At 33.9% G+C, this 27,937-nt stretch overlaps 1 protein-coding gene across 8 annotated transcripts in view; it reads right to left on the bottom strand.

Annotated features, from left to right (window-relative positions):
• LIN54 (lin-54 DREAM MuvB core complex component) overlaps positions 1-27,937 on the bottom strand; it is an 82,782-nt gene that overhangs the window by 8,440 nt on the left and 46,405 nt on the right. For 7 of the 8 annotated variants that reach the window (XM_079153255.1, XM_079153258.1, XM_079153261.1 and 4 more), the window contains exons 5-11: positions 10,388-10,604; positions 5,528-5,601; positions 5,179-5,376; positions 3,773-3,864; positions 2,920-2,991; positions 2,045-2,147; positions 1,750-1,887 (exon numbers count right to left, since the gene is read on the bottom strand). In XM_079153255.1, the coding sequence (XP_079009381.1) occupies positions 1,750-1,887; positions 2,045-2,147; positions 2,920-2,991; positions 3,773-3,864; positions 5,179-5,376; positions 5,528-5,601; positions 10,388-10,604 (894 nt within the window). Of the gene's footprint in view, positions 1-1,749; positions 1,888-2,044; positions 2,148-2,919; positions 2,992-3,772; positions 3,865-5,178; positions 5,377-5,527; positions 5,602-10,387; positions 10,605-13,582; positions 13,704-27,937 lie in introns of those variants that run through there. The other variant, XM_079153262.1, reaches the window with a different exon arrangement.

The raw sequence follows: 27,937 nt of genomic DNA, 5'->3' as shown, positions 1-27,937 counted from the left end.
ATGTTCTAGTTTCATTATGCCCAGCATGTACTGATCATTCAATGTCAAATACATCAAAAAGATTTGCCCTTTTGACCCAGTTTTATAAAAATTTCCATTTTCACTCTTTCTGTGGACTTGGTTTGATAGTTTGCAAAAAAACAAAAACAAAAAAACCTGCCTACTTATTTTTATGTATTAGTGACAAATGTAGTATTATGTTTTTATCAGGCATTCAAATAGAATAAAGGGTCAAAATGTTCAATACTGGATGAAAAACTGGCTTGTTTGGTTTTAAGATATTATTTAAGACTTTCAAAATTGATCTTGACTTTGTGCAATTTTTACTCACATTGACTTAGAACTAATAAGATGTCACTTCTACTATCTTGGCTTACTTCCTTTTTTTGGGGGGTGGGGAGGTGGATTTACAGGGGATTGAACCCAGAGGCCACTAAGCTATATCCTCAACCCCTTTTTGGTTTCAAACAGGGACTTGTTAAGCTGCCCAGACTGGCCTTTAACTTGTGGTCCTCCTACCTCAGCCTCCCAAGTCCCTGGAATTATAGGCATGCACCACCACACTCAGCTTTAGTTTACTTCTTGGGAGAAATATTAGACCTTCTAAATAATAAGTTCAGGAAGAACTTATCACACAGAGAATGTAGTACACAAAATCTTTCATATGATACATTTTGTATGGAAGAGGGCATTTAATTGCAGAACATACCTTACCAAAGGTAAGTGTAACGTACTTTTACCAAGCATAAGGCTAGGCTTTCTACCAAAATGTTAACCAAAAAAAAAAAAAGAAAAAGAAAAAGAAAAAAGCTTCCCTCTAAGAATGGCATTTGAAAGAATGAAAATAATAAATAATAAAATAGGAAAGCCAACTATAGGAATAACTAATCCCCAGATTGTCAGTAAAGAGTTTCAATCACATCACTTTTGATGTGATTATGATAACCAAGGGTTAATCTCAGGCATGGCTAGATTGTCATGTTTGACTTTTTAAAATAAATAAATTGTATAGTATTTTGTCTAAAGCTAGAAGGGAAGGTTTTATATGGCATCTATCAAAGCAGAGTAGAAACTACATCCTCCAGAGACAATAGCTGAGTCATAAATAAAAATAGTCACTTAACTACTGAGCAACATCCCTACCCCTTTTTATTTTTTGTTTTGAAATAGGGTCTCTCTAAGTTGCTTAGGGCCTTGCTAAGTTGCTGAGGCTGGCTTTGAACTTGTGATTCTCCTGCCTCAGCCTTCCAAGCGCTGGGATTATAGGCATGTGCCACCACACCTGGACAAAATTCTTAATATAATTTAGTTTTCCACAGAGCGATGTTTTCCAAGGGGCACTACTGGCATTATGGTCAAGATAATCCTTTATTTCAGGACTGCATTCTGGAAGATAGGCTATTTTGTATCCACACATTTCCAAAAAGCCTGTGGAGAACAGTAGGTAGTACTGTTCCTCAGTTGAGAACCACTGCTCTAGCTTCCAAAAAATTTTGATGTTATTATTTTTATTGAAAAAATCAATATAATGGTGTTCTAATTTGCATACTTTCAGGTATAATGATCAAGAAGTTATGAACTAGTAAATCAATATGTGTTAAGTTCAAGGGTGTTCCTCAAACAAAGCCCTTGAACTACATATTTTTGAACTGTAATGGTAAGGTGATTTCCCAATATTCAAGTAAATTTTTAAATGTCCTGTCTAAATCTTCTCGAACGACTGATTATTTTCCCCAAAAAGCATCTCACCTCATAGCATTCACAGTAGTTTTTAAGACATCCTGATCGTTTGCAATTACATCCTTTGCTATGACGTCGATCTGATTCTCCCTCCTTTCCTTTTCCTATCTTGGGCTTGAAAGCTTCTGGATTTCTGTCAAGACATGCCTATTAAAACAGATCAAATAGCAATTAAAGTTAGATCACATTACATTAAATTTAAACATTGCAAAGGAAATTAATATTTTTCTTTGTAAGACAATTGAGTTCTTTAAAAATGGGTAATACAGGAGATTTTTATCAGTTAAATGAAATAAATAATCACCTTTATTGCTTTTTGCCTTTCATTTTCATGTTCCAAATTGTTGTAACAATTAGTACAATTGCAGTTGTTGCAAAATTCGCCATTTGCAAAGCAGTCACAGTATCTGGAAGGTAAAAATCAATATAAGATAAAAAGTCATTATTAGGTAAAACTGTAATTATCTGATTACATATGCATTTTGAGGGTAGAAAAGCCTTTTAAAAATGTACTCCGAGCCTCCTACTTACAGAATTAACCACACATCTAGATTTCAACCATAATTGAGGCTCAACATTTAAGCCCCCACTCCTAGAATTTTAGCCTAGAAACTTAGTCCAACTAAGAACAGCTCCCAACACAAGAGATGAGATTTTATGAGCCTCAAAATAAGTTATTTCAAAATCCTGAAGGAAGAAAAAAAAAAAAAAGAAAAATATTTGCTACATTAAATTAGTGGAACTTACTCAGCTATAGCAGTGCTTTTCTGGCTTCAAAGTCCCTCTAGAAGACCAATGCTTTTCACTGAATTGTTTCATGTCAAATCTTTTGGTTTAATACTAATAAATTAATCATCCAACAATTTTTAAAAACTCAGATTTTTTAAAAAATTATCATCTCAGGAGACCAAATACAAAGGTCATAAATACCATCAATCTTATTATTAAGGATATAAACTGTGTCTGCCTTATGTTGCTGTGTTCCTAGCCCCAATGACTTGTGTATGGCAAAGACTTAAAATTATTTCCTTCTCATCTTTATGCTGCTGTATGTGCTCACTCACTTTTGTGTTTACTTTCTTATATGTAATTGCCTGTTAAGAATTTTTAATTATCTCCATTATTTTTTAGAGCATTTCTAGTTTTATCAAGTAAGCAAACAATAGTAAAAACACTTACAATTTCAAACACAGCGATTTTGTACAATTACAGGGCTTTCTGGGCCGACTGGCGGATTCTGATGGGATTATGCTATACAGATACAAAAAAGGTACACATTTTGAATAATTAAAGATAACTATGTAAATTAAAAAATTATCCAATCTATAAAATCCTCCTAACATAAAGCTTTAAAACAGATATACCCATCTCTATTAAGTTTTCTATGTTATTTTTTTTTTAATTAAAAAAAAAAATAGTTAAAGGACACTCCACAAATACTTTTTCTTCTGAAAGAACAGAAGTGGAAAACAGTGCATGTAGCTCAGTAGTACAGCACCTGTCTAGCATGTATAAGGCACTTAGATTCAATCCCCAATAGCACAAAAAGGAAAACCAAAACCAAAACCAAAAAAGGTTGAAAACAGTTTAGAACCCTTGGAACCAATTATAAAAGATAGTGAGAGAAGGGGTGTGTGGAAGAGGAATGGGGTAGTGGATATGGACTGGTTCCCTGTAATTAACTAAATTCGGCTTCTAAACTGATTGCAAAAGTAGTAATTAACAGATTACCAAACAAAAAGTAACAAAAACCAAGAACCTAACATAATTTTTTAAATAGTTAACATCATTTTAAGTCATTTAGAACAAGAAAATAGTAAAATGTGGTAAAATTGATGAATCTGAATAAGGGCATTTGTGAGTTCTTTGACTATTTCTATAACTTGTCTATTTTAAGTATTTCAAAATAGAAAGTACTTTAGAAGAAAGTAATGACATGGTTTTAAGGGGAAAAATCATATGGGATGTATTTTGGATAAATAATGTTGCATTTAAGCTGATCCAACAACTGACATATTTTCAAAATACTCACCCATTGAATGGCAGCCTTGCCTGGGTCTGGATACCAGATGTTCCAGTAAAATTAGAATTGCTTGCTATAGACACATATGAAGACTGCTGTAGCTGCATGTAAAGAAAGGTAAGTTTAGATCATATTTGCAAAAATGAACAATGCTCTCAGATACAGTGATCAGTAAGAAGCATAAATTCATCTACCAAAATAGGAAAAACATAATAGAGAATTTCATATAAATATCTACCTCTTGGAGCACTTTTAAAGACCCAAACCAATACTGGGAGCAAAAATAACATGAATGTTTTCAGTACTAAATGCTACAGATAAAATTATTTATGTCAGAATTACAAAAATTCTAGATGAATAAGTTGAAAGTAATAAAATAACATTCATTGTCTAGAAAAATGCAATGTGCCTATTGTAAATAAAATGGATACTATGCTGATCATTTATCACATTATAAATCACAGAGAATGAGAAGTTACATGCATAATTGAGTTTCTATTTTATACTGATTTCTTTTTTCTTGTTTTGTGGTACTGGGGATAAAACCCAGGGCATCATACATGCTGGGCAAGTGTTTTACCACTAAGCTACATCCCCCAACCCCTTTCTATTTTTGAGATGCACTCACAAAGTTGCCCAGGCTGTCCCCAAACTTGCAACTCTCCTGCCTTGATCTCCAAAGTAGAGTAGTTGGGAATACAGGTGTGCACCACTGCACTCAGCCCTCTGTTCTATACTGACTTCTAAATATAAGAAATGTTAATAATAAAAATTTTGAACTTTTTTTTTTTAATCAGTGGTCACATAACCTATTCCAAAATACATTTCATTAAAGTACACTTGTGGTTTCTATTTCCTCTCTTATAATCAGAGTTGATTCCAAAGTTTAGAACATGGTGCTAGTTCACCTGATTATCTGCTACACAGAAACAGCACTGCCAACCCAAGTTAGCCAATAGGATAAATAATTCATGGCTTCCATCCTAAAAATGCCCAGATGATAGTGGACAGACCACTAAAGATATGTCACCTGAAAATGTATCTTGTAGTTTATTTTCCAAGCACAAGTCAGTGTCATCATATTTGTGTGTGAAAAAGAATTTAATTATATGTGGTCTTTTCTAAATTCATTTGGACTCAGCTGACTCTCAATTCAACTTTTCTCTCCAGTCGTGCACTCTCACCAGGCCTCCTGCAAATCTAAATTGTCTGATTTTTAAAATCTGACTTGCGTGTATATTTCTAAATGCTGAAAATACATCGTAAAAAAATCTCAGATGTTTTAACATTTTGAGATTTTAGAGAAAGTCACTTTAACACTGAGATGTTTTCAAGAAGTTTCAGAATGATAGTGGTAGGCATCTTAGACCCAGTTATCATTTTTAAAACACAATGACTTCATTTTTTCCACATACCTGAGTAACGTACTGAGCTGGAAGCACTGCATAACCCACATTCCCTGTTCCTGGAGCTGGTGCCAGGACAGTACCTGGTGGCAGGTTAGTGAGGTTGGGCTGAATCTGTGGCAGTGGGGTGGCAGGCATGATAAGCCGTTGCTGTGGCTGACTAGTAGTTACTATTTGTGAAGTTGGATTGATGGGTTTTGGAACAACCTAAAAAAAGGACATTTTATAATCAATTTATCACAAAAATAAATTTTACAGCTTATTAATTCAGTATCAATCTCTTTTATCTAAATCTCAACTCTGAATTAAAAAAATAAATTATCATTTGGGAAAAACCAAGATAAGAAGTGATACTCACTTGTTTGACAGCCTGAGCTTGGACAAATGGAACTGACATCCGCACTGGGGTTGTATTAACAACCACTGGCTTTGCTTTTTAAAAAAAGAAGGAAAACATGAACAATTTATTTACAGAAAACAACACTCAAAACTCTTGAGAATATTTAGCATTCCCAAGTTATTGTCATGAAAAATTCAATTTGCTTCCTAGTTTGAGTAATCTTTAATCAGGATAGTTCCCTTTCAAAATTACCCCATCTATCAGAGAAATTTTATTTAAGGTGACAATAGGCTATCCACCCATTTGTAGACATTCTATTGAAAATATTTCAATCTGTATTCAGAAGACTTAAACATTCAGTATTAAATCCAGTCAAATGAAACACTGCATAAATAAAAGAACTGCCATTCATGAGCATAGGTAACAAAACTGCTCTACTCTCTTATTCCTAATTGCTGTTTCTATTCAACCAAAGAAAATATCATTCTAGTAGAATTTTATATTTACAGAATAGATACTAAAAGGCAGCATGGCCTAAGTGTTAAAAATGTGGGTTCTAAAATTGTAAGAACCAGGTTCTGCTACTTTCACTATTCCAATTCTCTTTGCCTATAACCTTATCTGAAATATAACAGTATCTACTTTAAAGGATAAAGGATGAAATATGTCAATTTATGAAAACTGATTAGAATAGTGCTTAACAAATAAGTATTCAACAAATGTTGTCATTGTTGTTATTATTTTAACCATTATTATTATACAAATGGCACCAACACCAGTGTTCCACGGAAACTAAAGTATAAGACACCTGCCCTCAAGGACCTTACATTTTAGTAGAATAGATAAGGCAAATACTCAAATAAAATAAATACTATTAAAGAAGATAAACTGCTGTGGCGTTTCAAAGGAGAGAGAATACACATCTTACTGGCAGAGAATGGGAATACGGTAAGGGCACACAGAGGATATAATACTGAGATTGGCACTGATCAACAGGCAAGTGGCAGAAAGAGCACAGGCTTTTCATGCAGGCTCAAAAAGGAGTAGTAGAGGTGTGGTCCTGGGAAGCTGCAAAGCATAGTCACATTTTGGTGAACAGACCAGTTTGGCTAGATCCTAGGGATAAAGTAAACAAACACATGGAAAATGGAGACATTTCTGGGGGGGACCCTGGATGTTAAGGTAGAGATTTGTATTTTTAATTCAATAGGCAATAAGAAGTTTCTGGACATTCTGAAGTACAAAAAAATTATTCAAAAAAGGAAATTGTATTTGGCAGCAGTGTGTAAAACAACCAAGTTGCAAGAAACAAGACCAGGCAGAAGAGTACAAAAATAGAGGGTCTGGAGTGACGGCCCTGGGAACGAAAAGGGAAGCACAGTTGCAGGGGACCTGGTGGAAGTGAAAGAAACATGACCAACCAACCACTGCATGGTAGGAACTGAAGGCAGAGGGGAAGAAAAAGTAAGTCATTGTAGAGTTAAAAAAAAAAAAAAAAAAAAAAAAAAAACCTAAAAACTCAAGGATGAGCGGATTTGAAGGGAAAGCAAAACCTGACATGGAGAAATATGTGATGACATTGAGGGGAAAGTGAGGCAGGAGATCAGTTTTTAAAACTGCCAACTGCCATTTTAACAGTCTAAAGGAGGAATTTAAGAAGACAGAAAGGATATTTCTTTGGGTTTAATATATGTAAAAGTAAGGTCTGGAGTCTGGTCTGAAAAACAGAAGTTGAAATAGTGGGATCTAAACTGCTGTGAACAATAACTTAAAAAAAAATAGATTTCTTTGGATAGAAAGACTATCATGATAGTAAGAGATTTTCTTACTTTGGAAGGAGACTGGAAGGCTAAAGACAAAGTCAAGAGAGTCCTGGAAGAGAACTTTATAAAGAAATCTGATGTGAGAGAGCAGAATACTGCAGCAAGGCGGCAAACCAGGGAAATGTGGGGAAAGTGGGAGACCTCCAGGTCTGATTAGTGGCAATGGCTGCATAGCTTTGAATATACTAAAAATGAGTAAATTGTATACTTTAAAAGGGTGAATTTTATGGTTTAGATGAAAACTGCACCTCAATAGAGTTGTTATACAAAGAGTTTATGACTATGGCATAAAGGAGCAGTGACATCTGATATGTAATTTAAAGATGTTTCTGTTCTGGTTTGATTCTTCTCAGTTTACTGAAGCATTAGTAAAGTTATAATAACCATTATACACAGATGGTTCTCAGAATACTAAAAAGAACTAAAAGATGATTCTGAATGTCTGCTTGGGACACAAAAGAGTAGAGGCCTTCTACCATCTGCTACTTGGAGATGATGGTCACTGTTCTGTGAACACACAGAGCAGTGATTATGAAGTGACAACAACCACTGGCAGAATGTGAGACCTTCCTGATGGTCGTGAGAAATAATGCAGAAGGGGTTTGACCTAACTGATCACATCAAATATGGAACTGTCCCTGCCTCCTCCCCATACACATTCATGAATATACATATACACACATGAGTAGGCACACACACCCCTAGAAAACTTAAATACTTGAGATCATATATGCTGGTATCTGCACACTGAGTCTTAACTGAAACCTGGGGAATAAGGACAATTATATAACTGAAGTGTCTAGAAAACAGAAACACTATAAAACACCTAGGGAAGGGGATATTATCTAATTAAGTCAACAGTTCATGTTTCTCCTCCTTACCTTGGTGTACATTACTAATTACTACTGTACATTTCATAAAAGCTGACATAATGTTTTGTTTGTTGCTCATAAACAGGAACTCTAAACAATCCTTAAGAGTAGCTTTCTTCCAAACTTCAGACACCATGCCAGTAAGTGTGTGAGGCTTTTTAATTTCTTAAGTTGATTTCCTCTCTAAGAGGGCAGATTTCATTCTGAAGTGGGTTCACCAAGTACTCTCCTGTTCCTTCTACACTGCCTGCCAGCAAGTCAGCAATTAACACAAAGACACAGAACCCTTGAACACTGGTTTTTATAAAACTCTGGGGGTGAGAGGAGTGTACAAGATGGACTTGATTCCTTTTGGCATTTAAGTAAATCCTTTATAGGAAATTAGACCCTTAGAAAGATACAATATATCTGTGGAACTAGAGCAACTATTTAGTGAATCTCTAATCATTATTTCTGTAAAATAACGTGTATTTTATATACCCAAATCTTTTTTGGGACAAGAGAAGACAAAAAGAGAAAAATGAGGTGGACACCGGGGAAAATGCATGCATGGCTGTGTTGTGAGTGGGTTAGAAGAGGGTATAAAGAAAGGAACAGGAAGGAGGCGGAGGGAAAGAACAGAGACGTGACATTAAAGGTGGAATGCAAAAAAGGAAGAAGCTAGGAAGCAGAGGGTAGGCTAGGAATTGCCAGAAGGACAACAGAAAAAAAGCAGAGAGATGGAAAGACAGACATAAAGTGGGAAAAAAGGTACCAGTAAATACAACAGACTTATGAAATACCCAATCCATTTCTACACCTTCCCGGATCTTCAGTTTCCTTTTTCCTTATACCAAAGCCATATTCTTACTGATGAGTTAATTAATTTTAGCACTGCACTGGAAATGGGTTCTCAGCATATTGTGAGAATATAAACATGCGCACACATAAGACAAAATCGAACGATTGTTTTGTATCATCATGATATCTAAGTAGATAGAGTTTATAGAGCTTCTCTTGGTCCTTGCTAAATTTAAAGTATTGAGAAAATATAAAACTTGACTCCCTTATCAATAATATGCAACTTTCATTTTCCTTCTCATTAAGAATGCAACAATAAATATTTTCTTTCAAAGTCAGCTTAAAGAAGGATTAGAAATTATAATTACTTGATACATCTAATTTGGTAGAACACATACTAAAATACTATCTACTCCATTTTCTCCCCTCAATGATTTGAAAAAGAAAGTTTCTTTTCTTATAGTTTCCTATAGGTGAAATAGCTATCAGCAGTACATAATTCCAAATGTCTGATCACTTAATAAAATGAAAGATGAACCAATGAGTCTTTAATTCTTCTACTGACTTTTTTGTTTTGTTTTGTGGTGCTAGGCAATAGGGTCTAGCATTGTGAAACCAGGGCCTATTGCATGTTAGGCAAGTGCTCTACCACTGAGTTACATCCTCAGTCTTTCTATTTACTTATAATAAACAATAAGTCATTCATTAGTCATGCTTTTTTTACACTGCTGGAATAGAGAGCAGCCTTCCAAAGAAAAACTTAACCCTCAACTATCAACTATTCTGATCCTTTCATACCATTTTTTTAAAAAAAGTAGACAGACATGAGAAAGGTTACCGTGTGTCTGTGTATCACGTGGTAGAAGGGTTAAACACAGAGGGAAAACAGAAACAGAAAACAGAAAGAAAACAGAGAAGTATCTTCTAGAAAAAATACAACTAAGCAAACTAATGGAACATTTTAGTCACTTTTTATTAACAATCAGATTCAAAATAAATATCACTCAAAATGAAATACAATATTACATTCTCATTTATACCTTGCCTATTTGTCATTTCGACACTATCAAGGAGCTTCATAGTTTAGAAACTAAAATAAATAGTTTGGTTCTATCTAAATCTATCCCAAATGCATCAATAGTAAGTTTTTAGACCAGCAACAAAAGTCAACCACAAAGTAATACATAATTTTGATTATCTGGTATTATAGCATACCTCCAGCTACCGACTTCTAATAGAATGAAATACCACAGTTGTATTTAACTATGATTTTATTTCACTGCTCATTCAAACTATCAGCTGAAATGCCACACTCAAATCAGGATTTCAGCAAGAAAAGGACCAATGTTCTTTAATAATGTTAAAAGCATCCATTACTATTTTTTTTTAAAATGGTTACTAACCTTGCTGAAGAGGCTGAGTGTTTGTACTGGGATTCTGACTAACTGGTTGGGTTGAACTACTGGCTGTTGTGGCAGTAACAAGTCGGACATAATGAAACTTGCTTCCAGGCACTTGAATCTGCTGGACATTGGGAGCAGTTGCCAGAGGAATAATTGTTTTAAACTGTGATGTGCTCACTCCTCCAACAGTGATGGTCTGCACAGCTGATTTCACTGCCTATTAAACAATACAACAAAACATGGCTATCATTAATCTGGGATTTAACTTTCCTATTCTTTTAACTTATGACAATTGCTCAAGTAATAAAGGATGCTCCTGTATTTCATCAAAAGCTGTTGAAAAGAACAACCTGTTCAAAGAGAAATGAAAAAGAATAGTAATGACTACAGGAGTGAAACCAAAATTAATGAGTTCTACCCTCCATCTCTAGTAGCTAACTTCTTCAATACTCCAGGTTGGAAAATCTGCTATAAGGAAATTATTACTTAATCTGCAAGAACTTACACAGTATTGTTACTATCAGGTAAAATTCACAAGGAGTTATTTTTAAAAATCCCAGAATTAAGCCCCATATTCAATAGAGAAATAAAGAAATATAGGTATTACCACCAAATGAATTATAATAAATCTTACATGTTTTAAAGGAAAAAGAAAAACCCAAAACAGAAGCCCATCTTACACCCTTATGAAAGTCTAGTCAATTCTGAAAGGCTTATAGTACTCACTTCCCAAGGTATCAAAGTACCCACTAGCAGGATGCCAAATTCAGTCCAAAATTATCCCATTTTGGTTGTCCAGAGAAACTAACCAGTTTTAGGTAAATCAGATCTGAGTCATTACAATTATTTTAGTTAATTTTAATCCTTTCAGAGAGAAAGCAATGAGACTTTGCAAAAGCTTCTAAAAAAATTAGAAGACGAGTAGAGCTAACTACACTTCTGAGATGTCCCTATTTTATGTTATAATATATAACACACTATCATCCAAAGCCAAGAACTAAGCAAAGAACTAGTTCTACAGTATTGTTTTACAAAAGTTTATGTCCCCACATATTCTACATAAAGCCCTCAAGCTAAAAGACAATTGAGATTTCATGAAGGAAGTCTATATTTGTTATGAGGATAACTATTTATGAAAGAAGAGTTTTGAAACTGTTGAACATTTTATAAAAGCCCAGGAAAAAATGAAAAGAAGAATGTCATTTAGTTTGAAAACTCTACAGTCAAAGGAGATTACTTTCGCAAGCAATAATTCACATATCGTCATTAGGCAGAGGCACTGAAAAGCAGATTTAAAATAAAGGTAACAATAACCACAGTATTGAATTAAATGAAATACGTCCAATAGGCAAATACATACAGTCAATAATGACACAATCCTTGGCCCACACACACATGTAAATATGCTACTTGATATTCATGGAAAGCAGTGCTAAAATTTCTACATATAATAACAGGTTTAAATCTAGTAACCACATTAAAAGATAGGCATAGCACAGCACAATACAGGGACTGATTTAGTTAAGCTGGTATATTATCTTTTTTAAAAATAAATTTTACTATGTATATTTAAGGTGTACAACATGATGTTATATATACAGACAGTAAAATGGTTACCATAGTGGGATACATTAACATTCAACATCTGTTAATTGTCCCCCCTTTTTTGTTTTGGGGGCAAAAACAACTAAAATCTTCTTTAGAAGGAATCCCAAATACAGTACAATTTAATTACCTACAGTCCCCATGTTGTTAGGTTCCTACACTTTGTTAATCCTACATATCTGCCTCTTTGTATTCTCTGTCCTACATTTCCTTATTTCTGCTGCTGTTGCTGCCTGTGGTAAATACTGTATTCTCTATCTCTGTATATTTATTTGATTTTTCTTAGATCTTAAAAGTGAGATCATGCAATAATTTTCTGTCTGACTTATTTCACGTGACTTAATGCCCTCCAGTTTCATCCACATTGTGGCAAATAGCAAGATTTTCCTTTTTAAAGTTACATACTATTCCAGTGTGAGTGAGTAAGAGCGAGAGAAAGAGAGAGAGAGTGTGTGAGTATGTGTGTGTTTCTTTATCCATTCATCTATCCCTGGACAGTTAGGTCTGTTTACATATCTTGGCTACTGTGAATGCTGCAATGAACATGGCAGCACAATACCTTAGTAGTGGGTGATTTCATTTCCTTTGGTCATATGCCCAAAAGAGGGATTGCTGGGCCATATGGTAGTTCTGGTTTTTATTTTTATTTTTCCCTTGAGGTGGAATCTTGCTGTGTAGCCTAGGCTGATCTCAAACTTCTGGACTCAAGTGTTTTCCCACCTCAGCTTCCCAAGTAGCTGAATTTCTGGCAAGCACTAACCCACCTACCTTATTTTTAATTTCTTTAGAAACCTTCATATGGTTTTCCAAAATGGCAGCATCAATCTGCATTCCAACCAACAGTATGTAAGGATTCCCTTCTCTCAACACTCTCACCGCATTTACCTTTTGACTTTTTGTTAACAACCATCCTAATGGGCATGAGGTGGTATCTCACAGTGATTTTTTTTTTTTTTTTTGGTACCAGGAATTGAACACTTGACCACTCAAGCCATATCCCCAGTCCTATTTTGTGTTTTATTTTAGAGACAGGATCTCACTGAACTGCTAGCACCTCACTTTTGCTGGGGCTGGCTTTGAACTCACAATCCTCCTGACTCAGCCTCCAGAGTCACTGAGATGGCAGGAGTGCAGTGTTGCCGGGCTCACAATGATTCTTTTTTTTTTTTAATTTTCTTTCTTTCTTTTTTTTTTTTTTTTTTTTTTTTTGTTGCTGGACCCTTATTTTTATTTATTTATATGTGGTGCTGAGAATTGAACCCAGTGCCTCACACATGCCAGGTGAGTACTCTACCACTGAGTCACAACCCTAGCCCTCAGTGATTTTGATGTATTTTCCCTAACAATTAATGATGTTGATCACCTTTTCATAAGTCTGCTTTTTCATTGTTGTTGTTTGGTACTAAGGATTATCCAAGGGTAGTGTATCACTAAGCTGCATAGACAGTCCATTTTAATTTTTTAAATTTTGACACAGGATCTTATCAAATTGCTGAGGGACTCACTAAGATGCTCAGGCTGGCCTTGAACTTGTGATTATCTTGCCTTAGTGTCCTGAGTACCTGGGATTACAGGCATTTGCCACCATACCTGGCTGTTGGTCATATTTATATCTTCTTTGGAGAAAAGTCTGCTCAGGCCCTTTTCCCATTTTTAAAATTGGGTTTGGGTTATATGAGGTCTTTATAAATTTTAGATATTAACCTCTTATCAGATATATGGTTTATAAATATCTTTCCAATCTGTAGGCTGTCAGTTCATTTGTTGTCTTCTTTGCTGTACAGAAGATTTTTAGGTTGATGGACTTCCCTTTATTTTTATTTTATTGTAGCATGGTTTTTGGTACAATATCCCCCTGTCAAAAAAAAAAAAATAAAATAAAAATAAAAACACACTGTCAAGGCCAATATCCAGGAGCTTTTTCCCTAGGTTCTCTTTTAGGAGTTTTATAGTTTCAGCTCTTACACCTAGGTATTTAATCCATTTTGAGTTGATTTTTGTGTATAGTGTAAAATAAGGATCCAATTTCATTCTTTTGGAAATCTAGTTTTCCCACACAATTTACTAAAGACTATTTGTTTTCCATTGTCCTCTTGTCAACATTAGTTGAATGAACACTCTTGTTTATTTCTGAACTTTCCATTCTATTCCCCTGGTCTATGTGTCTACTTTTATGCCAACACCATACTGTTTTTATTATTAAGCTTTACAATATAATTTAAAATCAGGAAGTGTGATGCCTCTGATATATTTCCTCATCAGAACTGTTTTAGCTTTGGGGTCTTCATGATTCCTTATGAATTTTAGGATTTTTTAAGGATTGTCTTTCATTCTGTGAAGAATGCAGTTGGGATGCTGATAGGGATTGCATTGACTCTATAGATTGCTTTGGGTAATATAGACATATGAACAATGCTAAGTCTTTCAATTCATGAGCATGAGCTATTGTTCCATTTATTTGTGTCTTTTTCAATTTCTTTTATCAATGTTCTTTTTTCTGTCTCTTTATATTCAATTTTTCTGTATCCTAAATGTGCAGTCCAACTACAAGTTGTACATAATTGATTTTTTTTTTTGCGGTGCTGGGGCTCGAACCCAGGGCCTTGTGCTTGTGAGGCAAGCACTCTACCAACTGAGCTATCTCCCCAGCCCCTGAATATATTTTTTAATATTGTGTAAGTCTTTACATTTAGCATAGTTAAATATTTGGATTTAAATCGATCAGTGTACTGTTTCCCATTTGAACTACATCTTCTGTTCCTTTTTTCTCTCCTTTCTTGCCTTATTTTGGACTAAATATTTTATTGGGGTTAGGGGCATAAATTCCCAGCACCACAAAGAAAATAAAAAAATAAAAAATAAAAATTATGATTTCATTTCCCCCATATGTTACTTGCATACTATGGTATTATTCTTTAAATGGTTATACCAGAGATTATAATATAAAATGTAGGAATATAAATTACTACTTCACACACTACTAAGTGAAAGAAACATAGAACACTAAATCCATTTAGTTTCGCTCCAACTTTGTGCTACTGTTAAGTATTTATATTTTATGTATAATTAAACTTTATAGGCTACTCACTCAGGGGCTGGGGGTTGTGGTTCAGTGGTAGGGAATTTACCTAGCAAATGTGAGGCACTGGGTTCAATTCTCAGCACCACATAAAAAATAAATAAATAAAATAAAGGTATTGTGTCCATCTACAACTAAAAATATTATATAGATATAGATATAGATATATAGATATATTCATTTAGCTACTGCTACAAACTTACCCTTATTGCTCCATGCTTGGGATCATTCTACTGCTTAAAGAATTCACTACAGGATTTCCTTAAGTGTAGGTGTACCAATGAGAAGTTCTCAAAATAGCTAATGCTTTCTTATCTGTGTCTTATCTGCTGATAAACTCATCTACTGAGTTCTTATATCAGTTTGCAGTGTAAAATATTCATCTGATTCCTTTTCATAGTTTCTAGTTGACTTGGAATTATTCACCTTGCTAAATAACTTTGTGAATACATCAATTTTAGTTATTTTTAAAATTTGAGTCTAATAATTCCTTTACCAGTATATCTTGGATTTGAATAATTTGGTCTAGTCTCCTAGTATGTCTGAAGATTGTTAATTTTAAAAAAATTTAAGGAAATAATTTAAGGTTCTGAGTTATGCAAATGCTTTAAGAGAGAATTCACTTTGGCTTCTGGAAGATAGTTCAGAGTTAAGGGTAAATTTTCCCAAACCAATCTCATATATGAAGGTAATTTCAAGTTGCTTCAATCCTTGTGAAGCCTTGTTTGTGTCTAGCCCACTTTTCGTAAATAAAACACTAGAGCCTGAACCCGAGTTATTGTCCACAAGACCTGTAAGACTGTCAGATCTGCTCAGCTCCTCAACCTTTCCATGACCATTTTCTGCTCACCTTCTCAATCTTTCGGTCACAACTTACAACTCGGCCAATGTCTTAGGGCAACAAGTCACAATGAACATAAGTAACCTCTCTAGGCTCCCCTTAATTCAAGATGGTGGCCTCTGAAATCCTGGCTCCCTAGGTATGTCTCCAATGCCTTCAAACAGACTATTAAAACATATTTAATTCTACTTTTTAGTTGTTCTTTTTGGGAATGTTGATCTGTAACAAGTTGGTTCCGTAGCCAAAAACAGAAAAATCAGACTATTGAGGTTTTAATCTAGTTTTCACCACTTCCTAGTTGTATGACTCTGGTTAAGTAGTTAAACGTCAGAAAATGACAAAATGGTACTTTTCTCATAGGATTTCTGGGAGGGAATGAAAAGAGTTAATTAGCATGCAGTCCTTGACAATTCTATGAAGAATAAAAGTCAAACACCTGCCACTAAGAAACATAAAAGTACTGCTTAATTAATATATTGAAGAGAAATATAAGCAGCATTTTAAAAATGTTTATTTTATAATAATGAACCTATTATTATTATAACCTCTCCCAGCTTCTCCGAAAAGACTAACATTTGACTAACCACTGAACATTATCAAAACCAGAAAACTGATGTTTGGTAAAATATTATTGACTAAACTACAGAACAGACTATATTCAAATTTTATCAGTTTTTATATGTGCTTTTAAAAATTTATTATTCTATGTAATTTTATCACTTGTACATTTATGTAATTAACACCATTATCAGAACACAAAATTGCTCATCACTGAAGAATCTCCCTTGCACTACCCTTTATAAACATATTCTACATATTCTACCTTAAGCTCTACCCCTTGGCAACCACCAAATAAGGCAAATATTTTAACACCTAAAGTACTAAGAAATATATAAAAGTTAATGCTAAAAATAGCAATTAATGCTTAAAAATAGCAAAAGAAGCATTGAAATGATGCTTCATTGCTTGAGAGAACTGTCACAAGTCTTCCCCTTCCTTCAATTACAGTGGCATAAAAACTCCATATGAATGCTTCTCTGAACATATTCCATGACTAAAAAAAATACTTCGCATACATTCTATTTCCCAAGAGATATTATGTTTTTCTCTTTCTCTTTCTCTCTCTCTCTCTCTCTCTCTCTCTTTCTGGTACTGGGGATTGAATATAGGGCCTCACATACTAGGAAAGCACTCTACCACTGAGTTACATCCCCAGATCCCCCCTACTTTTTCTTCAGGACAGCATCTTGCTAAGTTGCCCAGGTTGGCCCTAAACTTGTGATCCTCCTGCCTCAGCCTCCCAATGAGCTGAGATATAGAACTGTGTAACCACAGCAGGTCTGAGCTACACCTTTAACAGCTAGGTTAGAAATTATCATAATTTAAATTCAAAATAGCTAAGTTAAATATGTATTAATGGTTGACCTCAAAACCCAGCTACTTGGAAGCTGAGGTAGGAGGATTGCAAGTTCAAGGTCAGCCCAGGCAACTTAGAGACTTATCACAAAACAAAAATAAAAAGGGCTGGGAATTCAGATCAGTGGTAAATCATCCCTGAGTTCAATCCCCATTACCAAAAAAAGGGGGGTCGGATGGGGATGTAGCTCAATGATAGAATACCCTCGATACCATCCCCAGAACCCTCCCCCATCTCACCTCCACTCACAGAAGGACTTTTTTAATTGGTGTTTTTGGTGCTGGAAATTGAAGCCAGGGCTGTTTTACCACTGAGCTATAACGAGATCTTTTTTTATTTTGAGATAGGGTCTCACTAAGTTGCTGAGGCTAACCTTGGAACTTGGCTATCCAACTGCCTTAGCCTCTTCAGTGTACAGGCATATACACTGTGCCCAGTGGAAGTTTTTGGTTTTTGTTTTTTTGGTGGTATTGGGGACTGAACACAGGTCTGTCTGAATGCTAGGCAAGCACTCAACCAACTGAGCTATATCCCCAGTCCAAGATTTTTAAATATACATTATTTCCTAAGTCATTTCTATTTAGAGATTGGTGTAATAATTGAGACTTCTTTGATCATTATTTTCCAAATGCCAAAAGTCCTTACTTAAATGCAGATAGACCTAAAATAAAAGGAGAAATAAAACATTCTTTTTTTTTTTTTTTTTTTTTTTTTTTGCACTGGGAATTGAAACCAGGGCTTTCTGCATGCGAGGCAAGCACTCTACCAACTGAGCTATATCCCCAGCCCTAAAACATTCTTCTTTTACTTTAGAAATTACAATTCCTTTTCATTTGGTGAATTTAGGGATATAGATATAGATAAGGCTCAATCATTATCAAAAAAGCACTGAATTTTTAAGGACACATATTTATATGCTTTATAAAATCTGTGATTGTTTATGGAGTTTATCACTATGACTACATTTACATTATCCTAATTCCCAAACTTTTGGATGTTAAATAAACCTGCCAGGTATGGTGATGCACATCAATAATCCCACCTACTGGAGAGGCTGAGGCAGAAGGATCACAATTCCAAAGCTAGCCTTAACAACTGAGCAAGACCCTATCTCAAAAAATGAAAAGGGATGAGGGGATGTGGCTTCGAAGTAGAGCATGCCTGGGTTCTATCCCCAGTACTCCATGAAAAAATAAATAATTAACAACACGAAACAAATAAGCCTATGAAGATGCAAATATGCAAGCTTCAAAATGCCTTCAAGCTAAAAGAGACAACTGAGAAAGTTTGAAGAAAAGACAAATATGTATTACATTAGTTATGACAGAGTCAAACCTTGTAGTGACTATTTTTTTTCTATTTAATTCTTTTTTTTAATTTTTTTTATTGTAAACAAATGGGATACATGTTGTTTCTCTGTTTGTACATGGCGTAAAGGCATACCATTTGTGTAATCATAAATTTACATAGAGCAATGTTGTTGTAGTGACTATTAATACTTTCAACACTGACTTATTGACAGGTAAAATATTATAAAATAGGTATAATAGATTTGCCATCTTTTCATGGATATTAACCTAACTTATGTTTTATTCGTGGTTATGAATTATAGTGTCAAGGATAATTTTTTTTGAGTGTGTGTCTATGCTGAGGATCAAACCCAGTTTAAAAAAAGGCAGAGGGGATACGTGAATTGAATGTAAAAGTTAAAAACTACAAAACTCTTAAAAAGAAAACAAAAGGCAAAAGCTTCATGACACTGGCTTCAGAATGATTTCTTGGACACCCTACCAAAGGTACAGGCAATAAAAGAAAAAATAGACAAGTGGAACATCAGAAGTTTTAAATTTTGTGCAGTAAAAGATGCTATCAACAGAGTAAAAAGGCAAACCACACAACAGAAGAAAATATTTGCAAATCATAACTGATAAGAAAATAATATCCAGAATATACAGAGAACTTCTGAAGCTCAAAAAAGCTCACTGGAGTACATGAAAGGGGATAGAGGAGGATGGAGGAAGAAGAGGAAAAGGGAGGAACTGTGGAATTAAATTGATTAAATTATGTTATGTACACATATGAATATACTACAGTGAATTTCACTTTTATGTATACCTATGAGGCACCAATTTAAAAAAAAAAAAAAGAAGGAAGGCTAGCAGATTAGAAGGAGAATAGAAGTAGGCAAGGAGGGGAGAGAAAGAGGAAGCAATGGATGCTGAAATGGAACAAATTATATTCCATGCATACATAATTATGTTAAAATGAACTCCACTATTATATATAACTATAATGCTTTAACAAAAACATTTTAAAAATAATTAAAAAATTAAAGCAGCATAACGCATGTTTATTATGGTTATCAATTTACTAAATAATGATGTTAATTCTTTTTTAGAGTAGTAAGTTTTCTAGGAAGCTAATGTACAGTAGACTAATAAAACTTTTGTCTCTAGAAAACCACCTCATTCAAAAATGGGCAAAGAACTTGGATAGACATCTCTTCATATATAAGATATAAAAATGGTCAATACACACGTGAAAAGATGTTCACTGTCTCTAATCACTAGGGAAATGGGAATCAAAAGTACAATGAGATAACACCTCACAACAATTAGGATGGTTACTATAAAAAATAATAAGTAGCCAGGTATAGTCTCATGCCTGTAATACCAGCTACTGAGGAGGCCGAGAGGGGAGGATCCCAAGTTTAAGACCAGCCTAGTCAACTTAACAAGATACTGTCTCAAAATAAAACAAAAGGGGCTCAAGATATAACTCAGTGGTACCCCTAGATTTAATCCCCAGAACCGCCAAAAAATAACAGTAAGTAATGACAAGTGCTGATGAGGATTTAGAGAAATTGGAACCCTCCTGTAATGTTGTTGGGAATATAAAATGGTACAGTCACTGTGGAAAACAGTATGATAGTCCCTCAAAAAACTAAAAATAGAATCATTATATGATTTAGTAATTACACTTTTGAATATATACTCAAAAGAATTAAAAGCAGGGTTTTTGTTGTTAATGTTGTTGTTTATTTGTTTTGTAGTACTGGCAATGGAACCCATGACTTGTGTGCTTGCTAGGCAAGTGCTCTACCACCAAGCTTCACTCCAAGCCCTTTTAAATTTTATTTTGGGACAGGGTCTTACTAAGTTGCCCAGAGTGGCCTCAAATTTGCAATTCTCCTGCCTCAGCCTCCTCAGTAGCTAGGTTTACAGGCATGCACCACCATGCCAGGCATCAGGGTTCATCCATATCGTAGCATCTGTTAGAATTTCCTTCATTTTTTTAGGGCCAAATAATGTTTCATTGTATTTATGTGCCATATTTTGCTTATTAATTCATTTTGCCCATGGGCACTTCTACCTTTTGGCTCTTATGAATAATGCTGCTATTAACATGGGTGTACAGATATCTCTTAAGACCCTACTTTTGGGCTGCGGCTATAGCTCAGTTGGTAGAGTGCTTGCCTTACAAGCATAAGGCCCTAGGTTCAATCCCCAGCACTGCAAAGAAAAGGAAAAAAAAGAAAGAAAGAAAATAAAGGGGCTGGAGATATAGCTCAGCTGGTAGCGTGCTTGCCTCATAAGCACAAGGCCCTGGGTTCAATCCCCAGCACCAAAAAAAAAAAAAAAGAAAGAAAGAAAGAAAATAAAGCCAAAGAATGATTTTTAAAATGAAGAAGTATTTTAAAAAAGCAGAGTAAATAAGACTTGTCTAAGCCTGACTTAAAAATGGATATTTTAACTAATTTAAAGTGTGAAATTTCTATAAGAAAAAAATGAAAAACAAAGCCGACTAAGAAAAATGTCCATAACCACATTAATAACAAAAGAACAGTTATTATACTATGAACTTTTTAAGATTCATAAAGAAAAAAAGGGCAAGCACCACAAAAGCCATCAGGATTCACAGAAGAAGAATCTAGAAGACACAAAAATATGACTAGTTTTAAAAAATACAAATCTACATGAGGTCTTTTAATCAGAAAGGCAAACACCAGAGACGGTGGATGAACAGGAGAGCACAAAAGTAGAACCCATACCTTATGTAGCCAAATGAAATCTGACAAAGGACCAAAGGCAATTAAATGAACAAAAGAGTCTTTTAACAAACCACAATGGTACAACAGAACACCCACATGACATCCCCCACCCCAAATAAGACTAAACATGGACCTTACACCATTCACATATGGAACATAGACCATAAAATGCAAAACTAAAAACTTCTTGAAGATAATAGGAAAATTTTTATGTAGTTTGGTGATGACTTTTTAAAAACACTACCCAAAGTACAACCCACCTGCCACACACACAAAAATTGGTAAGTCAAACTTCATTAAAATTAAAAATGTCTGCTCTACAACACAAACACACACACACACACACACACACACACACACCACTCTTCAGAAAACAAAAAGACAAGCACAGATAAGGAGAAAATATCTTCAAAATAATGTAAAGTCTAAAGGTACAGAAGCCATCTGGGTCCCAGGAAACCTCGAAACTAAATGGAGAATAGAGATATGTAATCAGCTAAACCCAATTAGAAAATACAGTATAAAAATAAATAAGATGATCAGGGAAATGTGAACACTACATAGGTTAATAATGACATTAAAGGGTAAGTTTTTGTCAAAAAAAAAAAAAAGGTCCCAATTTTTTATACCTAAAGAAATATCTACAGATAAAATAACATGATTACCTTAAAATAGAAACTGGGAGATGAAAATAAAGTAAGCTGAAAATGCTGAAGTTGGATCAAAATCTGATAATTCTAAAGTTGAATGAAAAGTACATTTGGTTAATTATGCTATTTTAGCTTAATATATTTTAAATTTCTATAGAAATAACATTTTTAAAAATATGGCAATAGGACCCATAGGTCAGCATAATATGGGGATGCAGCTCAGTAGTAGCATGTTCCTGGGTACAGTCCCTAATATCAGACACACCAAAAAAAAAAAAATTAAAAAAATTCAAACCCCACAAATAAACCATTATTTAATAGTCAGAAATTTAATTTTCCTTCTCTTCTGTAAACTTGTATTTGAATTTTACATCCTTTCAAAATTTCATCTTCATGTAACATTTTTATGCTTGAAATTCTTCTATTATGCTTCTCTGAAACAAAAATATGTATAAAAATTGAAAACTTAAAATCACTTCTGTGTTAAATAATTTCAACTATCCTAGGTTAACAACACAATCAAAGCAATGTAAGTATGTCACAAACATAACTGTTCCAACATACAAAGATTTAATGCATCTCTTATTAGATGAATGGAACTTATTTTTAAAAATTACTTCTTCTAGGAGCTGGGGTTGTGGCTCAGTGGTAGAATGTTTGCCTAGCACATGTAAGGCACTGGGTTGGATCCTCAGCACTACATAAAAATAAATAAATAAAATAAAGGTATTGTGTCCATCTACAACTACAAATTTTTTAAAAAAATTACTACTTCTAATCATAATGAATATTAAGTACTGCCAGAGTAAAAAAAGAGTTCAGGAATAATTATATTCCTATTTTTTAATAAATATAAACACTGTTCTCAGAGTTAAGCATATATGAACAGAAGGATATTTACTATAACAATACACATTAATACACTGAATTCCTTCTGATTTTGTACCAAAAATCAAATTGTTTGATCATCAAAAATTAATAATTATGGCTGGAGTTATGGCTCAGTGGTAGAGTGCTCACCTAGCATGTGTGAGGTACTTGGTTCGATTCTCAGCACCACATATAAATAATAACTAAATAAAGGTCCATCAATAATTTTAAAAATACTTTTAAAAAAATTAATAATGATAATTATTATAAGTAATGGACTCTCACATGTTGCCCAGGTTGCTAAAACTCCAGGCTTAAGTGATCCTCCTGCCTTAGCCTCCCAAAGAACCAACACTATAGGCATGCACTACCATGCCTGACAAATTATTTTTAATTGTCTGTGAACTCACAAATTCTCTTTCAACTTAGTAGAAAGAAAAAAAAAAAAAAAATAGAACCTATCTCAACTACAAAAGAAATTTTAATAACTTGAAGAATCACTCATCTTCCCTTTTCTAGGAAATATATCAAAAAGTCTATTTTATCAAAACCTACCAAACATAGTTAGTTACCTTGTTTATTCTGTAACATTTAGAAACAGTGGGGATTTTTATTTTTTTAATTCCTAATTGTCTAGGCAATAACATTCTTTGTCTTCTAGCTTTGGGTTGTAGAGATGTACACTTTTTATCTGAATTCGTCCTTTAAGATTTGCATATTTCATGCCAAGATGGGTAATACAGAAAGATATGAAATGGAATATCAAAAATTGAAAATATAGGAATGGAATATAAGGGTAGAGATTCTTTATATTAGTATATGTCCCTGTCTCTCTCTTTCTCTGATTTCTTAATTTTATGATCATTTTAAGATACTATCAACTCAAAATAGTTTAATAAAATTAAAAAAATACTTCTTGTAAATCTCATGGTGACTCAAAAGCCAAAACTTCTAACAGATAAACCCAAAACAATAAGCAAGGAATCAAAACATACTACTAGAATAAATCACTTAACCACAAAGGAAGACTGTTGCAGGGAGTGAGAAGGCAAGCAGGAAAGAAGATAAAACTAGAAAACAAGTTACAAAATGACTGTAGTAAGATCTTACCTATTAAAAACAACCTTAAATATAATTGGATTAAATTCTCTAATTAAAAAATACAAAGTGACTAGCTTTGTATTAAAAAAAAAAAAAAAAAAAACAAGGGCTGGGGAGATAGCTTAGTCGGTAGAGTGCTTGCCTTGCATGCACAAGACCCTGGGTTTGATTCCCAGCACTGCAAAAAACAAACAAACAAGATACAACTATATATTGCTTAGAAGAAACACTTCACCTCTAAGGACACACACACACAAAGTGACAGTGAAAGGATAGAATAAGATAATCTATGCAAAGGGAACCAAAAAGCAAGCAGTAGTAGCCATATTTGGATAAAACAAATTTTAACTTAACAGTAGTAAAAAGAGACAAGGAAAGTCATTATATAATTATAAAGGGGTTAATTCAGCAAATGAAAAAGAACAATTCTAAATATATATGCAACCATACAGGAGCACCAAATATTAACAAATGAACAAAATATTAACAGACCTAAAGGGATAAACAATATAAACAAAATATTAACAGACCTAAAGGAATAGACAGATTCCAACACAGTAAGAGTAGAGGGTTTTAGTATTCCACTTTCAGCAATGGACAGATCATCCAGAAAAAAACAAAGAAATGGTAGAATTGCATTGTATATTGGACCAAATGAACCTAATAGATCTATAGAAAATTATCAACAACCATAATACGTACATTCTTCTTATCAGCACAAAAAGTCTCCAAGAGAGATCATGTGATAGGCCTAGAAACAAGTCTCCACAAATGTTTAAAAACTGAAATCAGATCAAGAGTCTTTTCTAACCACAATGCAGTAGAACTAGAAAACAATAAGACAGACTATGAAAACTGTATAAATACATAAAAATTAAACAACTCACTCTAAATAACCAATGGATCAAGAAATTTAACACTTTCTTAAAATAAATAACCAATTAGAACAAATAAAAAAAGCTAAATTAAAAAAAAAAAAGAAATGAAATGAAAATGGGAATACAAGACATCAAAACCAATGGTATACAACAAAAGCAATACCAAGAGGGAAATTTATAGCAATCAATAGCGACATTACAAAACCAGAGGAACTGGGATAGTAGCTCAGTGAAAGGAGTGCTTAGTATACATGAGACCCTGGGTTAAACCTCCAGCACCACAAAAATTAATCAATTAATTTTAAAAAGGAACAGCACAAATAACCTATCATTGCATCTCAAAAAATTAGAAAAACATAAACAAGTTAAGCCCCAGATTAGTGAAAAAAATAAAGATCAGAGTAGGAATAAAAGAAATAAACTAAAGAAGCAATACAAAAGATCAACAAATGAAGAGCTGATTATTTGAAGATAAACAAAATTGACAAACCCTTAGGTAGACTAAGAAAAAGAGAGAAAAAACTCAAAAAAATAAAATTGGAAAACTGGAGATGGGTTATTACAACTGACAACACAGAAATACAAAAGATCATTAGAGATTATGAATAACCATACACCAACAAATTTTATAACCTAGAAAAAATAAACAAATTTCTGGACACATACATTTTAACAAAATTGAATCATGAAGAAAAAGAAATCCTGAACAGACAGACCAATAACTAACATGTAATGAGGTAAATAAAACTCTTCCATCAAAGAAAAGCCCAAGACCAGAAGGCATTAGTGCTACCTTTGACCAAAAATTTAAAGTACAACTATTACTAATTGTCCTTAAGTTATTCCAAAAAAATTGATGACAGAATTCTCCCAAACTTACTCTACAGGGCCAACTTTACCCTGATACCAAAATCAGGCAACTTAAAAACAGAAAGCTAGAAGTCAATATCCTTAATGAATACATACGGAAAAATCCTTAAAAAACAAAAGTTAGCAAACTGAATCCAACACACAAAAATGCCCATTTACCCTACTCTTATTCAACGCAGTACTGAGAGTACTAATCAGAGCAATCAGGGAAGAGAAAGAAAAGAAATAAAGAGCATTCAAAATAGAACAATTAAAATTGTCATTGTTTGCAAAGGACATGATCTTATATGTTGAAAACCCCGAAGACTCCACCAAATACCAATAAATGAATTCAGCAAAGTTGCAGGGTACAAAAATCAACAAAGAAACCCCTGTAGTTATATGCTACATGCCAAAGGTGAATTACCTGAAATAGAATCAGACAAGCAATTAAATTTCTAATAACTACAAAAACAAAAAACAAACAAACAAAAACTACCTAGGCATAAATTTAAACAAAGGGGTGGAAGACCTCTCTAATAAAAATTATAAAACACTGATGAAATGGGACTGGGGACACAGCTCAGTGGTAGAATGTATGCATGCTTACCATGTATGAAACCCTCTGTACAATTCCCCAGCAGTCCCAACTCCCCCCAAAATTAATTAAACACAATGAAGAGGTAAAGTTATCTCATGTTCACAAATTGGAAGAATCACTATTGTTAAAATGTCCTTCCTACCTAAAGTGATTTACAGACTCAATATAATCCCTATCAAAATACCAATGACATTCTTCACAAACGAGGAAAAAACAATCCTAAAATTTGTATGGGACTACAAAAAGACCTTAAATAGCTAAAGCAATCTGAATTGAAAGGAACAAAGTAGGAAGCATTATACTACCTGACTTCAAAATATACTAAAAAAGTTATAGTAATCAAAATTGCATGGTTGGGCTGGGGATATACCACTTACCTAGCATGTGCAAGGCCCTGGATTCAATCCCCAGGATCAGAAAAACAAACAAAAAAGAGCCTAGTAATGGCATAAAATCAGACACATAAACCAATGGAACAGAATGAAGAGTTTAGAACTAAACCCAAGTATCTACAGCCAAATGATCTTTAACAAAGGTGCTAATAAGAACATGCACTGGAGAAAGTAGTCTTTTTTTTTTTTTTTTAGTTGCATATGGACACAATACCTTTATTTTATTTATTTATTTTTATGTGGTGCTAAGGCTTGAACCCTGTACTTCACACATGCCAGGCAAGCACTCTATCACTGAGCCCCAAAAGTACAGTCTTTTAAAGGTGTTAGAAAACTGGATATTCACAGGCAGAAAAATGAAACTAAATCCTACCACTAATCATTTATAGAAACCAACTCAAAATGGTTTAAAGACATACATGTTAGACCTTAAACTATGAAACTACTAGAAAAAAAAAGGGAAACATTTCAGGAAATTGGGATGGGCAAGGATTTTTTTTGAACAAGATTCCAAAACCTCAGGAAACAAAAGCAAAAATAGACAAATGGGATTACATCAGTTAAAAAGCTATCCAGAAATAAAAAATAAATTTTAAGAAGCATCTATTCAGCAAAGGAAACAGAGTAAAGAGAAAACCTACAGAATGGGAGAAAACATTTGCAAGCTTTATCTGACAAAGAGTTAATATTCAGAATGCATCAGGAACTAAAAAAACTGAAGAGCAGGCTGGGGGTTGTAGTTCAGTGGTAGAGAGATTGTCTAGCACTGGTTTGATCCTCGGCACCACAAAAAATTAAATAAATAAATATATAAAGAAATAAAATAAAGGTATTGTGTCCATCTACAACTAAAAAGAAATATTTATTTAAAAAAAAAGAACTAAACAGCAACAAAACAAATAACTCAATTAAAAAATGGGCAACAGACTTAAATAAATAGTTCTCAAAAGCAGACAAATGGCCAACAGGTATAGAAAAAAATATGCATCAGTAATTATTAGGAAAATGCAAATCCAAACCACAATGAGACATCATCTCACTGCAGCAAGAATGGCTATTATCAAAAAGACAAAAGATAACAAAGTGCTGTCAAGGATGTACCCAAAAGGGAACCCTGCTGGTGGGAATGCAAATTATGAAAGCCAGTTAGGAAAACAGTATGAAAGTTCCTCAAAAAGTTAGAGAAGGGGCTGGGAGAGTAGCCAATAGCACAGCA

The sequence above is a fragment of the Sciurus vulgaris genome (genome assembly GCF_902686455.1).
Source record: "Sciurus vulgaris genome assembly, chromosome: 9".
NCBI lineage: Eukaryota > Metazoa > Chordata > Mammalia > Rodentia > Sciuridae > Sciurus > Sciurus vulgaris.
Note: the sequence above shows the minus strand (reverse complement) of the source record. Positions and strands in the feature narration are given on the sequence as shown.